The sequence below is a fragment of the Littorina saxatilis genome, linkage group LG9, assembly GCF_037325665.1.
Source record: "Littorina saxatilis isolate snail1 linkage group LG9, US_GU_Lsax_2.0, whole genome shotgun sequence".
NCBI classification, from domain to species: Eukaryota; Metazoa; Mollusca; class Gastropoda; order Littorinimorpha; family Littorinidae; genus Littorina; species Littorina saxatilis.
In genome coordinates, this window is record NC_090253.1 from 37,934,903 (window position 1) to 37,950,721 (window position 15,819).

Here is a 15,819-nt window from a genome sequence, read left to right on the forward strand (position 1 = left end):
TATAATAAGCACATAAAGTCTCCCCAAGTTTCGTCTGCTTGGAGAGACACATCGTTTTGCAAAACATCAATAAAATAGCAAATCAAACTAATGTAAATTGGAAAGTACTGCCAATGTCCGAATCAAATGAAAGCATTCCCGCAGTGGGGCACTGCGGTTATGAAATTAAAGGCCCCTCCTGTTTTTGGAACCGCAGGAGCTTTCTAGTTTGCTGTTAGGTAGATTTTGGTTCCTCTTTCTTGTCATGCTCTCTTTTTCTTCATGAATTCTTTTCTTTTTTCTGCCTTCTTGCTCATTCACCTGTATTTTTTCCAAAAATCTCTTCTCTTGCCGCTTGTCTCGCGATTCATGTATAGTTTAATCTGTTAGTGTTCTGATGTAAGTCCAGCAGTAGATAGGTTAAGCCTATTTTAACATACTGGAAACTGGTAATCTTCCAGTAGGTATTAATTTAGTTTTACTAAAGCCTGCTGGGACACAAGTAATGGGTTAGTGCATTTGTAAACAGGAATCGCTTGACAAGTGGCCCCCTTCATCCCCCCCTTCCTCGTCCTGATATGGCTCTGCGTAGTCGGCTGGACGTTAAGCAACAAATAAACAAACAATCAAATGAAAGCATAATCGGACAATGACCACTTTGTGACAAAAACAATAGGACATATGTCCTTTTGCATGAAAAATGTATAGGACATTTGGAAAAAAATATCTGTCGATGTCCGACGTGGATGTGAGCCCCTGTGTATAGTTAATCAGGGGTGTTTCTTACCTGTTTTAGGCACTATTCAGCCAGGTCTCACTTTTTTATTATGCCAAACAAAAATATATTTTGCTTAAGGGTAACGTGACCAAAAAAGATAGGTCAGCTTTTTTTTTATATATATTTTTAAAATTTAGTCGATTTTAAAGGAGGTTACTTCCCTTAGTCTCGGTATGGTTCGCAAAATATGCCATAAGTTTGTTTTTTTTAGCAATGAAAAAAGTGTTGGGGTCGGCGGGAAAAAATAGGGTCTGTCGGGTTACCCTAAACCAACATATATTTTTGTTTGGCCATGCTCAAAATTAATGATCTAATTTCTGTTGCTGTATTAGTCTATGAGGTTTTTTTATTTGTTCCAGTTGGAAGTTAATGAAACCACTTAATGGTGATCATATTCTCAGGAGCTGAAGTCTTCATCTGGAAATCCAATGCTTGCTCACTGTCAAGCAAAACGACTCTCAGCTTTCATGCTGATGTGAATCTGATTGAGAGCTGTGATCTTGGATTTATTTGCACCACATTTTTGAGGCAACATTGATTTTCCTGAATCATGGCAAGTCATCAGGAATACAAGATTGCAGGACACTCTGTCCTCTTTCCCTGTAAACCCTACCCTTCACAATTCAGCATGATGGATAAGGTGAGACTAACATTTTAAAGGGAAAAAAGACTTTAAAATGAAACACTAACTGAACTAAGATTTAGGCTTTCTGATACAAAGTTTTGACAAAGAACATTTACAGAGTAGTGTACACTACTCAAGACCCCCCGCGGGTTAGGGGGAAGAATTTACCTGATGCTCCCCAGCATGTCGTAAGAGGCGACTAACGGATTCTGTTTCTCCTTTTACCCTTGTTAAGTGTTTCTTGTATAGAATATAGTCAATGTTTGTAAAGATTTTAGTCAAGCAGTATGTAAGAAATGTTAAGTCCTTTGTACTGGAAACTTGCATTCTCCCAGTAAGGTAATATATTGTACTACGTTGCAAGCCCCTGGAGCAATTTTTTGATTAGTGCTTTTGTGAACAAGAAACAATTAACAAGTGGCTCTATCCCATCTCCCCCCCTTTCCCCGTCGCGATATGACCTTCGTGGTTGAAAACGACGTTGAACACCAAATAAAGAAAAAAATAACACTACTCAAGCTGAGGTTTACAGTGCCTTAAGTTTTAATGTTTCAAAACTGTATTGGTGTACATAATGTCTGATGTTTTTTGATGAACAATTTAGTATTGTTTGAGAATACTCAATCATATATATTTATATGATATGACAGCTGTTTCAATGTATGCAGCTGCCATCTGTCTACAAGTACTCAATCATTTTGATGTTCAAGCTTCTACTTCTAGTGTGTTTGGAGTGAAATCAATGTGGAAAGAAGAAAAGTAATGCAACAAAATAATCTAAAGCATTGATATAGTACCACTATCACTCAGTAGCAATAAATGTATTGTGATGTTGACAGATCATCAAGGGCATTCAGAGGAATCAGAACTGTTTGCTGGAGAGTCCGACCGGAAGTGGCAAGTCTCTGGCTCTCCTCTGCTCTGCACTGGCCTGGCAGACTGCTGAGAAAAGTTGGTTCATTTTGAATACTTGGCTAGGATTCTGCCAGTTTGGGTGTGCATGTGCAGGAATGTGGACTGGGTGGCCGAGTGGTAACGCACTTGCGCTCGGAAGCGAGAGGTTGCGAGTTCGACCCTGGGTCAGGGCGTTAGCAATTTTCTCCCCCCTTTCCAAACCTAGGTGGTGGGTTCAAGTGCTAGTCTTTCGGATGAGACGAAAAACCGAGGTCCCTTCGTTGTACACTACATTGGGGTGTGCACGTTAAAGATCCCACGATTGACAAAAGGGTCTTTCCTGGCAAAATTGTACAGGCATAGATAAAAGTGTCCACCAAAATACCTGTGTGACTTGGAATAATAGGCCGTGAAAAGTAGGATATGCGCCGAAATGGCTGCGATCTGCTGGCCGATGTGAATGCGTGATGTATTGTATAAAAAAATTCCATCTCACACGGCATAAATAAATCCCTGCGCCTTGAATAATTATGTGCGCGATATAAATTGCATAAAATAAAAATAAAAAAATAAAATAATAAATCCTGCGCTTAGAACTGTACCCACGGAATACGCGCGATATAAGCCTCATATTGATTGATTGATTGATTGATTGAATGTTGTCTGCTAGTGTGCAGACAGTTTCGACACCAAAGTGTAAGGGGGTTTGTGTGGTTGGATGGGCCCTGGTCTGTAGCAGACACATTTTTGCTGGGGGATAGACACATGGCTCTTAGTGGGTAGAGTATGCACCAATCAGGAGTGTGCAGGTAGTTTGGGTCATACTGCGCATGTTCCATAACCGTTGTTGACATTACCAACGGAATTGGATCAAGGAAGTTTCTGTTCTCAATTCCTTGTGTTTGTCTTTTGATGTATTTCTTTCTCCTGTCTGTCCATTCATCCACACAAATGTGGAAACTGCTTTTTAAACACACCCATACATCCCCATTCTGTCATAGTATTACGGCTGTTCAGATTTTTTAAATTTGATTGTAAAACAAACAATGTGGCAGTTGAGTTATTTTACTTTTAGTGACAAAATACTCTTTTTCTCTTTTTCACAGAAAAGATGGAGGAGGAAAAGCAGAGTGTCTGTGGTATGTATTTTGTGATCCAAATGTTGTGTTATCTCAAGTTTAAGGGAGTATGTTGCTTATAGTTGGGCAACTCCCAAAAGGTGCCCAAGAGGACACTGAATTTTCATTTTGGGTTTCTCAATATGTTTTTTGTATTTTTATTATGTTAAATGATTGAACTGTTCACATTTTTCATTTAAAAGACTGCACTTTGTCGACATAATAAGAAATTAGTGTTAGATGTGTTGCTTGTAAAACTGTTTCTCGTGACGCACATTTTCAGTGGTAGAATTTAGGTCATTTAAATAAAAAACCAAGATTAAAAAACATTTTTTATATAAACATTTGATGGACTTTGCATTCATAGCCAAATAAAGTGCTCACAGATCATGTTCCTTGGAAATTCTCATCATGTATGTGTCACGTCACAAGAAACAGTTTTTCACTTATGCACCAATGCATTCCACAAAAAATAACGACTTCTTCCTGATCAAACTTGTTAATATCCCACTTTGTTCGAATTAACATATTTGTCTGCAAAAGATACAAAGACTTCAGTGAACTTTGATCTCAAAATTGTGAAAAACCAAATCCTTTATCCACAAACATAGGGAGTCGAAGCAGCACCAAATTAAGCATTGTGAAGAACCTTAATAAGAAGAAAAAAATTCTAATCATAAACCCCTTTGTTGGAGAAAAAAAGCATATGTAAATGTTTCTTGTGACAATAGAGTCACGTGTTGTGACTTGTAACGAGAAACATCTGAAATTATCCAGAGCCATTATTACACGCAGTTGTGTGCTTTGGTTTGTTTAACTTCTTGATCAGAACCATTTTAGATCAAAAGAAGCAGTAAATTAGATATAGTAATGGATTTAGAAGGATGTGCTGTTTCTTGTGACATGTATTTTGGTGTGACGCGATCACTACATTGAACTTGACGCCTGGCTGTCATTTCGCTCGTGTTCCCGGATGTCGTTTTTTTCGGCACAGACTACTATGCGGTTGATGTAAATGTCGTTCTCGCCATTAGAAAACGAAAGTAATGTATAGTAACAGCAGTGCTGTTTCTTGTGACATTTGTGACGTGAATTTTGCGACACACAAAAAATAGTTTTAATCATGAAATCATTGTGTCTATTGACTGCCATACTACCCCCTGTTACGAGGAGTAGTTCTGAAGCAACATTCTGGGTTGCCTGATTTTCATTACTTTGGGCAAAGAAGAAAAGGGACATTTTCTGAGTGTGACATGAACAGTCACAAGAAACTACATTTTCAAGTGTTAATTTCATAAATTTAACATATATGTTTTAAACAAAAGAGTGTTCCATGACGTAGAAGCAACTTCATTCAACTCGTTACATTACTTCAAATAATAAGAAAACAATTATTTTATTATCAAATGTAAACTTTTCTGATCACAAAAAAAAAAGTGGGAAAAAAACAGCAAAAATTGGGGGTACATTTATGTTTTAAATTCAATAAAAAATAGTAATACATTAGTATTTGCTACAAACCTTTGATATCATTACATTCAAACATTTCAGATTACAATGAAAGCAGCTTTATTGGTATTTTCTCACGAATAAACTATGTGTGGATATTTTAAAAATGTCATCTGACAAGGGAGCACCTTTTAGGAGTTGCCCAGTTATACTAAGTACAAAAATATCTATGTTTTTGAATTGTTCCATTATGTTACATACTAACAATCATTTGGCAAAACAGTTTTAAATGAGGTTATGGTTGGCAAAATGCTTCCTTCAAAACCAAGAGCTCTTGGTCTTTCTGGGTTTTTTCTTTTTTTTTTAATTCATCATTTTTCATGAAGGGTTGTTTGTGTTGCAAACTTACACATTTGCTGGTAGCTGAACCTGTACTGACATCTAGCTGGGTTTCTCTCTTTAAAGTTACACATCTTCTCCTGTAATACTTCCGAATTCCGAAAATAAATCGGTCAAGTTTGTATGGGTTGTAAAAGAGCGCATACCCTTGCTTTAACTGGGACAAACATGGGAAGGGCCAATCACTAGCGAAGGGTGTGTCTGACACACGTGGACAGGAACATGTGTGGATTTATTTTTCCATGAAAAACTTAAAAGCCAGCGTATTCACTCTTGCATAAGCCATACAAACCTGACGGAGTTATTTCCGAACATCGTCTGTTGATCATGAGCACCACTGTGGAACCCTGGAGGCTTTGGAATGGGACAAGAGCATCCTTTCACTGAGACACATACCCAAAACCGACAGTCTGGCTGCTTTCAGTGCAGAATAGAAAATTTTGAGTTGAATTAATTTTGTAAGTAACATCTATGTTAAATCTGCTAAATAAATTCAGCACAAATAGGCCCGGTTTGCAAGGAAATTTAAGACAATGCTACTACACTTAAACATCATTTGCTACACTGAAAATTCAAAAAAAATCTTAATTGTTACACTTAAGCCTTCACACAGGTGGGCAAGTCTGTGAGTGTGTGTTCATGAAGGACGGTACCCTGAAGTTGTTATCATGAGAATAGATCATGGTCAGCAGCTCCTGCTTTATTCTATACAGAGGGCAATTCAGAAGTGTGTCAGTGCAGCTGCCACAGCCACAAGCCTGATGCTACCCCCCAGCACCCACCAACACCAGCATCTGCTACTGTCACTACAGCAACAGCCGCCACTTCTTCGGCTAGCACAAGTACAGCAACGGCCGCTTCCGTTTGTGAAGCTGAGAAAGCTCAGTGTGATGCTCTTAAGAAGTCAGTTGATGACGATGCTAGCATGGGTGAGGATCTGACAATGTTTCTGTGTTCGTGCGTTCTTTGGGTTTTGAGCATTAGTGAATGAAGTCAATTCCTATTCCAGGTGTGAGTTGGTTTTTATTTTCTTCTTCAAACATAGGTTTGGGTTGAAAATACTTTTTTTTTCACAGTCTGAAAGTGGCTGATTGAGACAAATTTATGGAAAAGCCCTTTATTTTCTCTGCTCGCTCCCCACCCAGACCGTGCACACATAACTTTTTATTGTTTTTATTTCTGCCCCAGGGCTATCCCTGTTAATAGAAAGCGGCATTCAAAGGATGAAACTAGTGTGTGCGTGAAAGTGATTCTTCTCTCCGTTTGTTTCCTATGTATTGGAATGGTTTTTTTCTTTCTTTTCTTCCTTTTGTCTTCCATGCAGCTGACATTGCCTTGAACTGTATCAGCACCTCTGTTGGTTGCCAGACCTTTTCAGCTTGTTGAGAAGTCTAATTAGTCTGTGCTTGTCTTTTTCAGTTATTGACGATGATTCTGACGAGGAGTTCAAACCGCTGAAGAAATTTAAAGAACCAGGAAAGACGAACGTAAGTTGCTCATATTATTAGTTCTATTGTCATTGTATCATGAACAAATTCAAAGCAAGATTGTTTAAAAGCGAAGCACTGGATCACTATTCTTAGAGATCTGTTATTCGGAGATAGCACAGTGAGGAGAGAGAAGAGATGCCACAGGTAATCACTGTAATCCATTGATGATTTTTAAGCTTGACATTGTTTTCAGTTCAGTACTTCTTGAGCACATTTTGTTGTAATATTTTATTTAATTTTGAACTTGTTTTAGAAGGAAATGTTCACTGCTATGCTGTATGTTTTGTCATTGCTGTCTTATATACTGTATTTATCTGCAGTGGTTGTGTAGATGCTTGGCATTCTTAGCTATTGTAGTTGCTGCATACAGCTTGTCGATGGGTTAAAACCAGAACCATTTACCTCAAAATAACAGGTTTTGCAATTTTATAGTTATTAGACTTTTGGTAATATGATTCTCACTTTCTCAGTTCTGTGAAGGATTCTTGAAAATAATGTCTTCTGCTTTCCAGATGGCGACAAGAAAGAAGAAAGTCAGACTGTCCATAGAGTATGAGGACTCCCCTCCGACTTCTCCCTCCCTCTCCCCGAGTACCTCTACCTCATCTGCTCATGGGGTGATGGCACAACGGTCTGACTCTGATTCCAAGCAGTCTGCTCCATCTCCTCCCAACGTTTCGCCCTGCTCACACTGTGCCTGTGAGAAGGGGGCCCAGAAAGAAGCTCCTAGAAAGTGAGGGTTATATTAGTGTGTTGTGTGCATGGCCAGTTCTTGTCTTGTAAGTGGGAATATATTGAGATATTTATAACAGATGTTTGTTTGTCCCAATTTCATGGTGCAAAACAGGCCTGACTACTGTAATTGGTGTGGTCACAAAATAAGAAGATGTGCTTTCAGAGCTGCCAACTGCTAAGCTAATGCAGATGTAGGAATAGAGTGTAGAAAATGCTACCATTTGCTACGCTGAAAATTCAAAAAAATTCTAAATTGCTACACTTGAGGCTTCACAAGGGTGGACAGGTCTGTGCTTTTGAGAAGCGGCCATTTAGTGCTTGGACTTTCTGATTTGTAGAACTGAACTTGAAACATTGGAAGATGTAGATGTGATGGGGGTGGTGGTAGTGGTACAGTGGATTTGAAACATCGCTTTGTGGTTAAGTAGGCTAACACTTGGTAACAGTAACAAATTAGTATAAACTGAATTTTTCTCACCCCATAGGATTTTTATTCATAACTGAAAGTGGGCAGATTATGTCAAAAAAATCTCTTTATTTCACTTGATAGTTTCTGATCTGTTTTCCATCAGAGTGCCCAAGATCTTCTTTGGAACGAGGACACACAAGCAGGTGGCACAGATCGTGAGAGAGCTAAAGAAGACAGCTTACCATGACGTACCGTGAGTATTTCTGGCAGTAGTTCTTTTGGAGTAAGATTGATCAGCTTTTTCAGATTCTCTGTTGATAACCTCTGTAAATTGACCTTCATTTGAAGACTCCTTGTTGAGACCTGATTTTCTTAGGTTCTTGGAGGCCTTACAAGAGATTTTCCACTGTAATCATGAAAAAGTCATATATATCAAAGGATTGACTACTCTTGTTTGAAATATTTTCCTGTATTTTTCTTCAAAATAAACTTGTGTTCAGAGACTTTTGTTTGTTGTTATTGCTGCTGCTGTTGTTGACACACACAGGTCCTTTCTTCTGTTTTCAGAATGACCATTCTGGCAAGTCGCGAGCACACGTGCATACACCCACAGGTTTCTAACATGGGAAACAAGAACGAGGGCTGTGAAAACCTAATGAAGGTACGGTGTTTGAAAGGATAAGTCTTAACTCCTTCGTTATGCAATAGGAATGCTGCATTATGTAAAATACTGAAATTGTTACAGCAGTCTGCCAGGTACTATGTCTCAAGCTACTTTGTTACCTGGAGAAAAAAATGTTGACCCATTCCTTTTCGTCTTGTGGTGGTGTTGAAACTGGTGTAAATAATTAGAAAAAAAATGCCATCGCGATAAATGATAACAACTAAGATAATCTGAACCCACCAAGAAACTTTCTCAGTCATTCTTTGCCTTTGGGACAAAGCAGAGCACAGTAAATTGACCACATAATCAGTCCTGGGAAAATAAGACGGTGTAATAATCAGCGTTTTTACTTTGTCAGGACGTAGGGTGTCCGCCATCAAAGCCTTGGGACTTCACAGGGACAAAAAGACGGTGCAATAATCAGTGTGTTTGTTTTGTCAGGACGCAGGGTGTCGTTTCATGGAGCGCGTGATGAAGTACCATGGGACTTCACGGGGAAAATAAGGATGTGGCAATAATCAGCGTGTTTGTTCTGTCAGGACGCAGGATGTCGCTTCAAGGAACGTGTGAGGAAGTACCAGTCGCAGAACGCCATCAAAGCCATGGAACTTCACAGGGAAATATAAGACGGTGCAATAATCAGCGTGTTTATTTTGTCAGGACGCAGGGTGTCGTTTCAAGGAACGCGTGATGAAGTACCAGTCGCAGAACGCCATCAAAGCCATGGGACTTCACAGTGCCTGGGATCTTGAGGATCTCGTACAGCTGATGAAAAAGAAAAAGGTCAGTCTCATGTTTGAGCTCATGATCATGTTTGTGTACTATTTAGTGTGGGGTTTTGTCTGCTTCATGTGCAGTTTTCCTTCTGTGTCTTTCTATTTACTTCCCTTCTTTTGCTTTTTTTTTTTTTTTTTTTTTTTTTTCCCCTCCCTTTGATCATTTTTTTGTCTGGTTCCTGTGCTTTTCTGCTTCTTCTACTGCCAGTATGGATGATGATATTTTAGATGCGTACATACGTCAACCTTTTCCTATTTGAACAAGCTTTGAAAGGAGGAGTAGTTTTGCGTGCAGAAGTTCTTTGAGAAAAAACAAACTTGATATGGCAACTCACTTTCCCCAGGGAGAAGGCAGCCAAAATTTCGATAAGGGTAACCTCACATTACTATAAAATGATACTTTACTTTACCTTGCCTTGCCTTGCCTTGCCTTGCCTGACCTTACCTTACCTTACCTTACCTTACCTTACCTTACCTTACCTTACCTTACCTTACCAAATCCGCCAGGGGCGAGTAAATAATCCTCCGGAACTGCCTGGTAACTCGCCGGGCTGGTCCAATGCAACACTTTTGGTTGTAATATCGAGTTTCAAAGCCATATAAACACTGTAGATGTAGCAACTGTGGTATGTACCTGGCCAGCAACATTTCTGGCGGGCTAGTGACTTTCTTGAAGTTACTCGCCTGGCTGGCGAGTTAAAACTTTGAGATTTGGCCATCCCTGGTTACCTTACCTTACCATACCTTACTTTACACCATCATGTCAAGTTCATGTAGATATGTGTGTGTGTTTTTAGGCGTGTCCTTACTTCCTGTCACGAGGCCTGAAGGACCAGTCTGACCTCATCATCTGCCCCTACAACTACCTGGTGGACCCGCTCATCAGAGAAAGTGTAAGTCGAACAATTTTTGCTCATATGTTCGCATTGAACACTGCCTGCTGAGAAAAACGATTGCAAGTTTATGTGTACGTGGCATTTGCTTGAGAAAAGAATATTTATTAAATTTATTTGAATCAGTTTTGCTTGATAAACACTAAAGTCTAGGTGTTTTTTGCATTAGATTTGAAATATTTCAGTAGTTAGAATAGAAGTGTTTTACAGTTGACCACCCCCCCATAAAGACCTCCATTTTTTTTGATGAGGTCTTAACAAGGAAAGAGTCTTAAATGGAGGTAAATTTACAGAACTTTTGAACATAAAATCTGAAAAGGCAAAGTCTTAAAAGGAGGGAATTCTTCAACCAGGGGGTCTTTGAGAGAGGTTCCACTTTCCCAGTGAAAGGTATCTCAGTGATGTACATTTTAGTCGGTCTCCGGTCTCTGACCGATCCAATTTCCCCAGGACCTATAGCTTTAACCCCAGCAGGACACAGGTCCTATTAACCTACAGAAGAAGTGGTCAAGGGTCCGATCGTTTTTGACAATGAAGCGGACATGCGGACTGTTCAATTTTCAAGAGGAAAGCTTGTTTCGGTTTTGCCAAGCGAAAGTAAACACTGCGTGAGGAAAGCTGGTTTCGGTTTTGCCAAGCGAAAGTATGCACTGCGTGTGACCAGTTTGTTGAGTGAACGAGGCACCATATGGGATCTGATTCTTTGAATTAATTTATCCTCAAGTTGGATCAAGAAGAAAAAAAGAAAACCGAACCCATATGGTGCCTCGAGTGCATTCATTGGCTCAGCAATAAATCGTTGAGAGAGGATTCAGTGCACAGAACTTGGTGTGTACAGCTCGAAGAAACCGATTGTGTGTCAAAACCCAGGACATGATCCTGAAAGCAAAACTTGAGGGACCCGCAGAACGGTCAGATGCCTACCTAAAAAACATTGTCGACAGATGGGCAGTGAAAAAAACCCGACAACTGTTCAAATAACTTTGAAATGTGATTCAATCCATTGAGTAGGCCCTATCTAGTCATGACAGTCGCGGAAGGTGGAAGAATTTAAACTAAAAAATCTTTTTAAATGCGGTTTTACGAGTCGTGTTTTTGTCCTATTGAAATTGCAATCTCAGGACACTGTGTCCTATTGATTTTCAGTCTTCAGGACAATTGTCCTAAAGGCTGCTAGAAAAATGTACATCACTGTATCTTGTTTAAAATTCGAAATCATTCTCAAAGTACAGTCGAACCTGCCCTTGCGACCACCTCTCGAAAGCGACCACCTGCCCACAACGACCACTCCAAAGGATCCCTGACGAGTTTTCGTCTCTCAAACTCACCTTTACATTGCGACCACTTTTGGTTGGTCCCTTGGGTGGTCGTTATGAACATGTTTGACTGTCCACTTTTTTGCTCAGTGCGTTGAGACTTCATCTGATCTCTCTGCAGATGGAGATCAACCTGAAGGGTCAGATAGTGATGCTGGACGAAGCTCACAACATCGAGGACTGTGTGCGAGAGGCAGCCAGTCAGACCATCACACAGGAACAGATTCAGAAAGCTCTGCACGACATGGACGTCCTCAGTAAGAGACTGTGATGTTAACTGTTTGCCACATGTTTTCTTCCTTCTTTACTTCCTTTCTTCTGGCCTTCCTTCCTTCCTTTCAGCCCTCCCTCCTTCCTGCCTTCCTTCCTTCCTCCCTTCCTTCCCTCCCTCCTTCCTTCCTTCCATTCATTCTTCCTCTCTCCCTCTCCTCCTTGTTTCCTTCCTTTCTTCCTTCCTTCTTTCCTACATTCCTTTATACCTTCCTTTCTTCTTTCCATCCTTCCTCCCTTCCTTTCTTCCTTCCATCCTTCCTTCCTTCCTTCCTCCCTCACTCCCTCACTCTCTTCCTTTCTTCCTACCCTCCTTCCTTCCTTTCTTCCTTCCGTCCTTCTCTCCGCCCTTCCTTCCGTCCTTCCTTTCTTTAAACAGATGTGCATAAATGCATTGCTGTATCTGCTTTTCACAGGCAAAGGAAATAGTCCAGTTTATTTTTTAAGTATGTAAAGTAATGCATGGTTCTTTATTTTGACTCATTTTTTCTGTGCTGAAATAATGTCTATTTTTTTTGCAGTTGAGAAGGGCGTGAAGATAGCAGATATCTCCAAGCTGAGACAAATGGTAAACATCCTTTTCTTATTTGTCAGTATATCATTGATACCAAGAAAAGTCCTTTTTGAACTGTGTGTAGTTGTGACCTTCTTACAAAAAAGCAGCAACAAACAAAAACATGAAAGGTTTGTGATGTTATTGCCCATTTGATTAAAAACAGAATATGGTGCTTGTTGCGCACTCTGTTCAGCATAAATTATTCATTTTTTTCTTCAAAATATGATATGCTTCTGCTTGTAGAACCACGCAGGAGATTCTGTTCACTACAGGTGTCCTTTCATAAAAGGAAAACAATGGCTTTGCTACAGTTTTTGTGTGAAAATGCGTTGTCATTGCTTCCGTTTGAAAATAATCTGTCATTGACCCGGACTTATTGTTTCTGTGCAAAAATGTTCTGTTATTGTTTCTGTCTGCAGTGTCACAAGCTGGATACGTTCATCGAAGATCAGTCGTCATCGTTGACTCAGCACGACTTTCAGCAGTCCTATCGTATGTGGAGCGGCTTTGAGATCATCGCTCAGCTCCAGCGCCTCGACCTGGGACTCCAGAAATACGAAGAGCTTAGGGTGAGGGACCCTTGCCAAGGATAGTCCGTTCTTGTTGTGTTGAAGTCCTTTCGGTTTGTTTTTGTGTGTGTGTGAATTTTTCAGTCAGACTTGTGAAGACTTTTATTTATGTGAACAGGTTATGTCATTTGTGGATGTATGGAATTATGCTGTGAAAACGACTATCGTGAAAAAAAACTACAACATTGAAGTGACTTGCTGTGTAGTAGTAGTAGTTTTGGGACTGGCTTAATTGCCCAGGCCTGGCGGCCCATAATTTGTCCCATTCTGTGGTTGCATACAATTGGAGGTGGGTTTTTTTTTTACATTTGTCTTATGGTTAAGGTTTCATGGTAGAAACAAGCAAGCAAAGAAAGATTTTTTTTCTTCTCATTTTCAATTTAAGAGCTGTGAGGTTGGCTTTTGTTAAAACTGTAGCTGTTTACAGGCTTAGTTAGATTCTGGAGCTCTCAGACTGAGTTAGATTCTGGAGCTCTCAGACTGAGTTAGATTCTGGAGCTCTCAGACTGAGTTAGATTGGAGGGCTCTCAGATATAGGTATATACAGCAATACATAAAGAAAAATATAGGTAAATTCTTTTTTTTCTTACAGACTACCTTGGCGTCCATCAAAGCAGAGGAACAGGAAGAAAAACTGTACGCTGGGGGGCAGGATGTTGACATGCTGAGTTCCCCGGCGTCTTCTCTCTTTGAACAGGTGTTTCTGGTCTTGAAATATCTGTACAAGGATGACATGAAGCACGCCGAAGACTACAGGTAAGCACACTGAAATAAGTGTGGGAAACAGGGAATGATTGACTCATTCAAGTCGCGCCCGTATTGTTTGTTTCGTTCCCTCAAATCGCACTGTTTTTGGCATTTTGTAAAAAATCACAGACACACAACCACACAACATAAAACAAAATGTATCAGAAAGAATTACATGTGATCTTTGTGAAAACCCTAACCTTATAATTGAGGCTGTAGATCCAACTGTGTGACACTTAATCCAATATGGTATTCAATAGGGGGTAAAACGAAAGTTTTAAGCGACGTCATGCTGTTTCGGCGAATTGACTACGTCGCAGTCCGCACGGAAAAATCAGTGCTGAAGGCGACAAACCAACGCTAATAGTAGTTGGAGGGAAGCAACTCCTTCAAAAATGAACGTACTTTTAGTTGCCAGTTGCGTCCCTGCAATCCTCGTTACTCCCAACAAGGAGAAAAAATAACAAATCTTGCCGGTGATATATCGCCGGCATTTTTTTTACGTAGTAGAAAAGTGCCGGCGATATTTCACTGGCACGACTCGAACGAGTTAAGGAAACAGGGTGGACTTTTGGTTTGCTGACCTTTCATGTTTGCTTTGATGTGATTCTATTACAGTGCAACTCCCCCTTTTAAGACCCTCCATTTTAACCTCTATTCCACTCCCCCCCCTCCCCCCTCCCCCCCCCCCTCTTAAGACCTTGCTTTTTTGGACTTTCTGTTCACAGCCTCTGAAAAGTAACTCCCTCTTCGTTAAGGCCTGAATTGACTGAATGGGACTGGGTGGCCGAGTGGTAACGCACTTGCGCTCGGAAGCAAGAGGTTGCGAGTTCGACCCTGGGTCAGGGCGATAGCAATTTTCTCCCCCCTTTCCTAACCTAGGTGGTGGGTTCAAGTGCTTAGTCTTTCGGATGAGACGAAAAACCGAGGTCCCTTCGTGTACACTACATTGGGGTGTGCACGTTAAAGATCCCACGATTGACAAAAGGGTCTTTCCTGGCAAAATTGTATAGGCATAGATAAAAATGTCCACCAAAATACCCGTGTGACTTGGAATAATAGGCCGTGAAAAGTAGGATATGCGCCGAAATGGCTGCGATCTGCTGGCCGATGTGAATGCGTGATGTATTGTGTACAAAAAATTCCATCTCACACGGCATAAATAAATCCCTGCGCCTTGAATATGTGCGCAATATAAATTGCATAAAATTTAAAAAATAAAAAAAATAAAAAATAAAAATCCCTGCGCTTAGAACTGTACCCACGGAATACGCGCGATATAAGCCTCATATTGATTGATTGATTGATTGATCAGTTTCTTTAAGGGGATGTTCTACTGTATTTGAGGTGCTGCAAAGAAATACGGGAATGTACTTGAAGAAAAGCAATGAACATATAATATTTAGGGGATGAGATAATGGGTAGAAAATGTCAAAGCAGGCTTTGCATAAAGTACATTTGATGGAAATAGTCCTTATGCCTACAAGCTCTGGTAGCTTCTGCAGAGTTGGTGGTGGTGGACAGTTCTGTTCCTCGTATGAATTGTGAAGACACCATGAAATTTGCCATAGATTTGACGCAAAATAAGAGGCATCAGACATTTTATAAGGGTACGGAAAAGGGCTGATAAGAAAACTTGTTTCAATTGTTTTCAAGAATGTACACAGCAAAACTCTGAAGTATTCTTGCTCTTGGGTCTTAAAAGACTTTTGTGTGTGTTTTGTTTGCAGGACATCGATTGTGAAAAGTGTCAAGTATGTGAATGCCTCTGATATGGTAAGTTATCTTACTTTAAATGCACCTACCTTTGAGATATGATGTTAGTGAAACTGCCTGAGCTAAGGACTGTTGCGGGATCTCCTAACAAAATATTATTGGGGATGATTTTAGCCTGTAATTTGTGGTGTTTTACTAGCCAAAATGTACAAAATAAAATTAATAAAAAAATGAAAATGAAACCATGTGCTGCTCAGACCTACTGGTTAGTGGTTTTGTTGACAGTTTTGATGTAATTACTTGTGGTTTGACTATTCAAACCAGGTTTCACCCTTCTTACCTAATGCCTTCTTTAGAAATGGATAGCACTTTCATTGATAGTGTGCAATTTTGTGTTCATGCTTGAAGTAAAGCAGTGAGTGTGAACTTCTGAGAA

General features: G+C 40.0%; 1 protein-coding gene across 2 annotated transcripts in view; it reads left to right on the forward strand.

Moving 5' to 3' along the window:
* The first annotated feature begins 1,121 nt into the window (after positions 1-1,121).
* LOC138975979 (Fanconi anemia group J protein homolog) overlaps positions 1,122-15,819 on the forward strand; it is a 47,918-nt gene continuing 33,220 nt past the window's right edge. For both annotated transcript variants that reach the window (XM_070348761.1, XM_070348762.1), the window contains exons 1-15: positions 1,122-1,397; positions 2,222-2,333; positions 3,383-3,415; positions 5,956-6,171; positions 6,662-6,729; positions 7,245-7,465; positions 8,040-8,129; positions 8,444-8,537; positions 9,201-9,323; positions 10,114-10,209; positions 11,647-11,782; positions 12,317-12,363; positions 12,771-12,920; positions 13,513-13,676; positions 15,398-15,443. In XM_070348761.1, the coding sequence (XP_070204862.1) occupies positions 1,308-1,397; positions 2,222-2,333; positions 3,383-3,415; positions 5,956-6,171; positions 6,662-6,729; positions 7,245-7,465; positions 8,040-8,129; positions 8,444-8,537; positions 9,201-9,323; positions 10,114-10,209; positions 11,647-11,782; positions 12,317-12,363; positions 12,771-12,920; positions 13,513-13,676; positions 15,398-15,443 (1,686 nt within the window). In that variant the 5' untranslated portion in view covers positions 1,122-1,307. The remainder of the gene's footprint in view (positions 1,398-2,221; positions 2,334-3,382; positions 3,416-5,955; positions 6,172-6,661; positions 6,730-7,244; positions 7,466-8,039; positions 8,130-8,443; positions 8,538-9,200; positions 9,324-10,113; positions 10,210-11,646; positions 11,783-12,316; positions 12,364-12,770; positions 12,921-13,512; positions 13,677-15,397; positions 15,444-15,819) is intronic.